This window comes from Peromyscus californicus, unplaced genomic scaffold (assembly GCF_007827085.1).
Source record: "Peromyscus californicus insignis strain IS unplaced genomic scaffold, ASM782708v3 Scaffold_10__1_contigs__length_136768540, whole genome shotgun sequence".
NCBI lineage: Eukaryota > Metazoa > Chordata > Mammalia > Rodentia > Cricetidae > Peromyscus > Peromyscus californicus.
Window position 1 is genome coordinate 133,654,038 of NW_026294391.1, and position 9,163 is coordinate 133,663,200.

General features: G+C 44.9%; 2 protein-coding genes across 2 annotated transcripts in view; both read left to right on the plus strand.

Annotated features, from left to right (window-relative positions):
- The first annotated feature begins 1,347 nt into the window (after positions 1–1,347).
- LOC128117844 (X-linked lymphocyte-regulated protein 3A-like) lies at positions 1,348–9,155 on the plus strand. The gene is made up of 8 exons (XM_052750279.1): positions 1,348–1,453; positions 2,130–2,199; positions 2,860–2,894; positions 4,133–4,292; positions 5,141–5,240; positions 6,278–6,376; positions 8,224–8,319; positions 8,406–9,155. Exons 1-8 carry the CDS (start codon positions 1,348–1,350, stop codon positions 8,460–8,462), a joined length of 723 nt encoding a protein of 240 aa, XP_052606239.1. The 3' UTR covers positions 8,463–9,155.
- LOC128117847 (X-linked lymphocyte-regulated protein 3C-like) overlaps positions 8,669–9,163 on the plus strand; it is an 8,981-nt gene continuing 8,486 nt past the window's right edge. The window contains exon 1 of the mRNA XM_052750295.1: positions 8,669–8,690. Coding sequence (XP_052606255.1) covers positions 8,669–8,690 — 22 coding nt within the window. The remainder of the gene's footprint in view (positions 8,691–9,163) is intronic.

Sequence of the window (9,163 nt, forward strand, 5' to 3'; positions counted from 1 at the left end):
CAAGTCAGGAATGGGTGACTGATGGGCAAGCCTCACAGCTTTGGGAGTGCCTGTAGGCAGCCTCAGGGGTGCCCACGTAATGGTGTTTCAGCTAGTCAGAGATCCATTCCAGGAGGTGGGGCCTCTCAGAGGAAGGTGGTGAAGTGTGGTCACCTAGGTGAGTGACAGGGTAATTAGCAGACTCAGTCGTGAGCCTGGGGTCAGCCTAGATCCACAGCCCTTTGGGGAGGAGAGTGGGAGCTTGAGGCAGAAGGGTCAAGGTTTATCTGTGATGTGAAGTTTGGAAGACTCACTTTCACCTGGTAGTGAAATAGAACACCGAGAGCAGTGGAGGAAGGGGTCCTGAGGGTTTTGGGTTTGAAGAGAGCTGGGTGTGACAGTGAGGTGTAGAAGAAGAAGTACTTCCATGTATTGCTCCTTGTGTCCAGTTGGAGGCCTCAGTGGACATCTGGGTCTCACTTACATGCGGCCATGGGCCTTGCCTCGACAGAAATGCCTATCTGAAGGGGGTGGGGCAGGACTGGGCCCCTTCACCAACCAGCAGCTTCTGCATCCAAATCCTACAAGTGCCAGTTTAAGCCACTTAATCGTGGGCATGTATGCCTTTCCAGACAGTCAGAGAGATGTGCATTGGGAGGTGAGGCCTAGATAGATATGACCACTCTCTGAGGAGATAGATATGACCACTCTCTGAGGAGAAGGAGGCTCCCAGGGTGGGAGAGTACCCTGGGTGGATGATTGGCTATTGGGGAACTCTGTTATGAGTCTCCCCAGTTGTGACAGGGATCAGAGAGGAGCCTTCCATAGCTCATGTGGTAGGACAGCGGGGTCACAAAGAGGCAGGACCAAGGCAAACCTGTGGGGTGATACCAGGAGCTTCATTTCCAAATGGGACTGGACAAGGCCCCAGAGGGCAAGGCTAGGGAGGGGTCATGAGGGCTACAGGGATTGGGAGGGCTGAGTGGGACAGCGTATGAGCTGGGAGATATGGCCTTGGTGACTGAGTAGGTCCTCAGCCAGTTGGAATTCCCAACCTGAAACCAGTATTAGGTGCCTTGTTTTACAGGGAGGGGCAGTGCCCCGGATTTTCCCAACCAAGGGTTGGGAAAGCAGCAGAGAGTAACGATCTTGATAAGTAGTGGGTTGGGGAGCTCCACATTCTGGTAGAGAAATGGGACAGAACGGAACATTGGTGACATCCTCTTGCCCTCTCTTTGCTGCAGCACAAGTGCCAGGACACCTGGCCGCACCCTGTGGAGTCCCAGTCCCTGTTGCCATTGCTATCTTGTAATTCCTCCTGGTGTCTGTAGTTCTAGGAGTCCTATCTAGCCCAAGAAGATTCTAGCCATGTCAAGCAGGGAAAGGAAAGCCACTGACAGTGCTGGCATGTGCCCAAGGCTGGATCCAAATCTCACATCAGATGACACCCAGAACCCAGATGCAATCACCCCAGGTGAAAAACAGATGGGCTCCTGTAGGGCTGTGTCCACTCCGGGGAACATCCTAAAATCTCTTGGCAGATGGAGCACTGAGTGGATGAGGTGCATGGATTTTTCTTGGACTAGCAGGAGGTTTCAGATGCTAATAACTGTTGCTCAAGCTTGTTTGTGGCTTTAGGTTCCCCTACCTTAAATTCCCACCCCACAGGACACCTGCAAGGCGCACAAGGCCGTTCTTTCTAGTCAGCCTGCCTCTCTGGGAGCACATGGGTCACAGTGACTCTCTGGAAGGCCTGTACAGGTGCCTGCACCAACTGTTCCCAGACTCAAGCCCAAAGAGTTTTGCGTGTGTGTGTGTGTGTGTGTGTGTGTGTGTGTGTGTGTGTGTGTGTGTGTGAGAGAGAGAGAGAGAGAGAGAGAGAGAGAGAGAGAGAGAGAGAGAGAGAGAGAGAGGAGAGAGAGAGAGAGAGAGAGAGAGAGAGAGAGAGAGAGAGAGAGAGAGAGAGAAAGAGAAAGAGAGAAAGAGAGAAAGAGAGAAAGAGAGAGAGGTGACTCCACAGATGACTGCCTTAAAAAGTGTAACCATTGCTATGGGATCTAGAAACCCCAAAATGAAGCTGTTTTCTGTGGGGGGTGATGAGAACAGCACACTTTGTTTCAAAATATTTTTCCTCTTCCTTTTTAATACAGTGGACAAAGGAGTCATTGATGTCAGTAGTGAGGACATTACTTCCTCTGGAAAAGAAGGGCAACAGGCCAGGTGATACGTTCGTTGTTTACCCACTCATAAAATAAATTTAGAAAAGTCTGGCTGGAGAGAGGGCTCAGTGGAAGAGTGCCTGATGTACAAACACAAGAACCTGAGTTCAGATCCGTAGCACCCACAGAAAAAGCCATGCATGGCCACACACACTTTTTAAGTCCAGAACTGAGAGGTATGATGCGGCAGAGGCAGGAGGACTACAGATGCTTGCTGACTGCCAGCCTAACAAAATAAACTGAGATTAAATAAATAAGTAAGTATGTAAATGCAGCAGCCTGTAATGTGTATGCATCGCATAAATGTACTGGGTGCATTGAGCTTAAAGGCCTCAAAGCATTCATCCCATAGTCAATCAGATGTTCAGTGTGGTAAGAAATGAAAGTCTCATGCCTCCAGCAGACTACAGATCCTGTCATAGAATCTGTCTGACAGTAATAAGGTGGGGATGGAGAGAGGAGGACACCACACTTCTACCTCTGAGGTCAGCATGGGTGCACACATGCCCTTCCTCTGCACACAAAGAAATCTAGAAAAGTCAGTGCCTGCTCTTGAAATGTGAATTGTATGTAGGCTGTGTGGCACACTCCACTTCCTCCACTCACACTACAACAACGGCCTTTTGTATACATTAAAGTAAAAAATGTGATTTCTTTGCAGGAAGGAAATACAGGATTTATTTGAAGAATTTGAAGGTACGTTCTAGGAGGTATTAGGAATTTGAGAAAATTGTTTGACCCAAAGAAGTGCAAGGCGAGGGAGTTGTCACTTGGCAGACAAAAGAAGTGTGTTTACTACCTTGTTCTCAAACACTCAGTGTCAAAATAGTATTTATTAGATTACCAACTCTCTACCTCATGTTAATTGTCGATATGGAGAACATGGCACCGGTAGTGTGGATGCTCTTATTTACTCACTGTGAGATATTTGAAAACTGGATGAAATTATCTGTCTCCCAGGTTTTGATTCACACAAGTGATACGTCTGTTTTTAGTATCACATTTTTACTTCACTTGTTTGTATTCTAGTCCGGCTCTTTGTGTGTGTGTGTGTGGAGGGGGGGGGCAGGTTGGTGAGGGCCAGCTCCTCTTAAATAGATACCCACTGTTTAATGTGCAAAAAAATAGCACATGCAGTGGAAAGCTGAAGTCAGCACTGGTAGCCTGTGACCATTATATGATCAGACTGAGTCCTGCTTTAAATTGCTGTGTTAGATGTTAGTCACATGAACTGTTCAAAACAAAAACAAAAAACAAAACAAAACAAAACAAAACAAAAACATTGCAAACTTGACAACTGGCTGGGAGCTCTGTAGAGTTTTCTGATGGAGAGTCATATCTAGAAACTATTCAGGAATCAGGATAGGGATGTAGCTGAGTGGGAGAGCACTTGCCTAGTATGCTTAAGGTGCTGGGTTCCATCCCCAGTACCACACACTTTTCTACAAATCAATGTGGTTCCCCCCCTTTAAATTATTCAGGGTGTCTACCTTGTCAAATGTGTCTAAAAAGTTCAATGGCTGCAATAATTACAGTATTTTCATCTCACTGTGCAATAATATCTGAGTCTTTGGAGATCTTTGTAAATGGACTACTTTTGTGTTTTGCACAAAGCGGCCCAACAGTCCCTCTGAATGTGTCCTTGAACTGGAGCACATCTTGAACTGGAGTACATTGATTAAATTTATACCTCATAAATGACGTCTCATAAAGAAATTACACACTGACTTGAAACCCTTCTTGTAAGTTTTGTTAGGTCCACTGTGTTTTGTATGTAATATATAGACACTGAAGTCCAGCTGTCCAATTCCACATCAAGGTCATAACCACTGAGATTCTTGACTGAAAGGAAGGAGGCAAATAATCTTATCATTGACAGATTGTTTCCATCTGTTGATTACAAGTGTCTTTCCAAGTAGAAAACTAAAGTTGAGGGAACTTTACAGTAATTGTTGCAAGATTATATTTCAATACAGAGCCCATTAAGAACTTTCTTCAGGGAAACAGAGAAAGATTCACAGCGATCATCATGGCATCTTTTGAAACCATGGAGCAGAGAGTTGAGGATGTCCTAAAAATCCAGTGTGAACAAAGGTACGGTTGTTGCTTCTGGGTGCTTTGATCCCAGACCCTTTGACATTTGGTTAGTAAGCATGATGGCAAGAGGTTGAGGAATAGCCGTGACCCCCACTGACCAGAAGCTCGGTTGGAAAATATATTTGGCTTGGATTTTCTGTATAGAATAGACTTCCTTTAGTCTTATTATAGCCTCACATCATAACGGAAGTCAGTTGCATTTCCTAGGGATGAATTACGATGACCGTTTTGACACATGCAGTTGAATCAGTGCAACAGTAAGGACAGTATATGCATCGCATGAATGTGTTGGGCATGATGAGCTTCAAAACCTCAAAGCATTCATCCTGCAGTCAGTCGACCATCTATTCCATGTGACAAAAATGAAAATCTGATGTCTCCAATGTCGCATAGATTTCAGGAACAGTGTTTGCTATGCTACTGTACCAAAATCCTCACTGGCACAACGTGAGGAAGAGTGGGTAGGCCTCCACAGAATTCTCTGATGGTAGTGGATGTGCATGCTCATTGGATCTGTTCTCCAGAAAGAGGAAATAAAGGAGAAGCTGTATGTGTCAGGAAGGTGAATACTTGTGGAATATTAATAGAATACTAATGATAATTCTCCGTAAGTTTTCTAGAGCTAAGGTATTTGAAGTGACTTCTCTCTCAGCCAAGGAGGAACAAATACTGTCAGTGTAAGATGAAATAATCCACATGGGCTTCCTTTTCTCTGTCAGAATATTTTAGATGCCATTTCCCCATCCTCCATCGATAGTGTTAGTGAGGGCAAGTCAGTCGTGCTTCGAATGCACTTTCTTCATATTGTGAGGGAATATCACACTGTTCATTGCTATCATTCACAGGCAGAAACTTTATCAAGACTATTCTCTTCAGATTATGAATTTGAATAGGAAGTTATCCATGGATGCAGATCAAGTCAAGAAACAGGCAGAAAAACTCTCTGTGAGTATCAGCCTTAGCTTTGAAGGAATCCATTGTGTCAGCACCAGAAGTAGTAGGGCTTCCTGCAGCAAGTCTGGAGGAAAGGGACAGGACAAGAGCTTAGGGAGACAAGGATGGTGGTTGATGTGGTCAGGAGAGACTGGCCGGCTCCTCCCCCTCCCCCCCACCCCCCCACCCCCCGGGCGTGTTCCTTTCCCTGCCAAGACACAGCAAGGTCAGTGATGGGTTAGGAGCAGTCATGGTGGGGGGATGAGCAGGCACTGCCTGGAGAGTACAGGAGAAGGTATGGGATTGTATCCTGAGAGGGAGCCCTTCATGATCCACGACATACGGAGGGAGATGGAGACGCCGTCCAGTCCAGTGGTCAGGAGCATGGCCTCTGCAATCCCACCAGCTGGAATGCAGTCACAGTTCAGTCACTTGCTAGTTAACGCTAACTCAGGAAAATAATTTACCTCTGTGCCTCGGATTCCTAGAAGTGAAAGGAGAGATACTTAAAGTGCCTATGTCACGGAATTGAGCCAAAATATCACATCTAAACACTTTGAGATGTGTATTCTTATATCGGTCCAGGACAGTATCTGAAGTAAGTCTTACAGAACCCTTCCCTGTTAAGCATGGCACTGTGGGCTCTACTCTCACTGGGAAGGACAAAATGGAGTGGGTTCCTATGTAGGGGAGTGACAGATGGCCACAGGGGACATCTCATGGTAATTTCTATAAAAAACAGAGTTCGACAGCTATGGAGGCCTCTAATGGGTGGGTTTTCAAGTCTTCAGGAGCTAACAGGAATGTTTTGAATACTGTTAAGTAGGAACACTTTCCATTAAGTGAATGGAAACTTCATAGTATTAAGGTTATTCTGTAGTATTAGATAACTCATGTAAAGCGGTCATTGTGTTGGTTGAAAAAACACTATAGTTATTTCATTCTCTGTGTTTTGCATAAATACAATACAGAGTCATGTTTCTGTAAGCTTTCTGTTTTTTTTTTCCCCCCTGAATTGTTCTTACATCTTTTATTGTCTTTGTTTGCAGAATATGTTTAAGGAGCAACGAAAATTTATTCATCAGTCTCTGATTCTTCAGAAGAAGAGAATGGAAGGCTTTAAATCACTGTGTGAACAATACTTGGAGGTCTGTTGTACATTCCGAGGAAGCAGCCTATCCACAGGGCATTGAATACTCTGGCATTCTTTCCGTGCTCTTTGGAAAGTTACCCATAAACATCTTCCAGCATATTCCTCATGGTGTCACCGTTCCACGTAAACCGAAGTACAAAATGAGTTTTTGCTTTTAGGATTCACTTCTGGTTGGCAGAATCATTCGAAGCAGGAAGTCCTGCCTTGGCGATCTCATCTAGAGTTGTTCATATTGTACAGGGCATTAATGCTTTTCAGATCGTCTCTTCTTGTCTCACAGTACGTTTTCCGTTGGGTGTATGTGCACACAGGCACACACACGTGTACTTGTCTGTGGGTCTATGTGTGGAGGCCAGAAGCCAACTGTGGGTATCTTCAGTCACTCTCCAGCGTATCTTTCTGAGACAGGATCGCTCACTGAACCTGGAACTTGCTCACCACTGTGGCTAGGCTGGCTGTTCACCAGGTACCAGGGGCGGCCTGCCCTGCCCCAGGTCAACGTGTCACCACGCTTGGCTTTTAATATGTGTGCTGGAGAGCCAAAGTTGGCTTTGGCTTTTCCTACTTGTGGAGCAAGCTCTTTGCCCACTGAGCCTTCTTCCCAGACCCTACGATCCATTTTTAAGCAGAGTGGTGACAAGAATATATCACATTTGCTCTTGCTTTATTTCCTCAGTCCACTTTGATTTTATACCATTGCATGACTGAAACATGGTTTTAGATGGCCAATTAGAGTTGTAAGACAGCTCCCAGATGTAGCACACAGTGGAAAAGTAAGTGGAAGACTTAAGTAAGTGAGAGATTGTGAATTGAGAGTCACCCTCTGTAATAGGCCCGTCTTTGTAAATTCTTCCTAGGCACATTGACCTATGCTATCTGCAGGTTTACAGCTATTTGCAAAGGAATTAAGTACTCAGCATTCTGGGTTGTATTTTTTTTTCCAGACTTGATGTGAACTGGCTTGTTCAAGTTGCTGTTAAAGTTTTGTTCATCCCGAGTAATTAAGATGACCCAAACAATCAAGTTATAAGAATTTACCCCATGCCCCCATGCTTTCTTATGTTTAGCCCCTACAACAACTACCACCACCACCACCAAACACACACACACACACACACACACACACACACACACACACACACACACACACACACACACACTCTCTGCCAGTATCTGTTCCTGCTGAAATGTCATGCTTTTGACAGCCCGGTGGCCCAGAAACTTGCTTGCCCATTCCAACATTAAGATCTCTGTGTTGTTCCTGCTTCTGTGTTTTCTGCATCACCAGACTAAGGAAGAGGTCCCACAGAGTTCTATAATTCCCCCCCCCCACAGTATTTAACAAAACCATTTAGATGTAGTATGTTCAATTACACTCAGCACTAAAGGGACCGTGGGGGTGGAAACCTTGAGTTTTAATTTCGTGGTGTTCAGTGGTCATAGCACAGGACAAGCTACTCCATCTCCAGAAGAAGTGGGTGAGTGGCAATAAATGAGCTCATGCCTCGTGTTCTCTGTTTTCATTCAGTTTCATTTGCTTTTCTTCTTGCTGTGCGGGGAGAAGGATCCCAGGGTCTCACACATGCTAGGCAAGCACCCTTCCCCTGAGCCACCCTCATTGCTAATACCTCATGATTGAACGTTCAGCAGTGGGTTGCGGGGTGGCAATGTCTGTGTCTCTTTGGTGGGTGTTTCGATCTTCATGTTGCACATGGTGTGTGCTTGTTTTGGAATAATTAAACCATGTCTTTTACCAAATTTACTCGCTTTTAAATGTTGCTGTTCACATTTGTAAACCAAGATGACATGGGGCTGATTTCTGCACATGTCTTTTCACTTTAGAAACTTGAGGTACTGAGGGATTCTCGGGGAAATTCTGTGGCTGAAGAGCTGAGACATCTAATAGCCACCTTGGAAATAAAACTTCTGATGGTGAATGTAAGTACTCAGTCTTTCACGTCGAAAATGATGATCGACGAGCACTACTTATTTTATCCCATTTAATATGTCCTTGTACTTAACAGCGCCAGCAAGAGAGTGCTGCTGCTCAACAGTCTCTCCTGGATCTGTTATTCTCATAATACCTTGAAGAAACGAAAGTCCATACAAGGGGAGCGAGCGATTGTTTCATGGAAATTCGCTGGGTGAAGCTGATTGACATTTGCAGCTTCAGTGACTACATCTTCTTGCGTCCCCCCTGTTCCTAAAGATAAACCCAAATAAACCCAAGGATTTGTGTGACAGCAGTCCAAAGATGTCTATAGGAACCTCCAGCCCTCGGGTAGTAATGGCGAGTTTTTCTTTTCTTGGTAGCATCATAATTAACAGTTAGCACTGCGTTGATGTCGATACAGTGGGGTCTCATACCTCAGCATCACTTTCAGAAATCAGAAGGCACAAGAGTGGTCCACCCTTGTCATCTTCAGAGAAATAATTAAAGAAGACACACTCTTGCCATTACATTCCGCTATTAAATTTGTTCAGTCATGGAGCCTATGGGGATGACCATAACCGTCCAAAGGGAATGTGCCCTGTATACTTCATAAAAGACTGTGCCCCTGAATTAGTTAAACTGGTAGAATTCCTTAAACCTCCCGAGTAAGAAAGATGTGAGTAATGTGACATAAGTTTTTGGAAATGTCACTTTCAGACAAAATTTACAAGGTCTTTGAATTAAATGGGGTCTGCTACCCAAATGTCATCTGCCTGTCACACCTTAAGAGTTGATCCTTAGCACCTGTACAGCTCAGTTCCTCATAGTTTATGTATTTTGTCCTTTGCA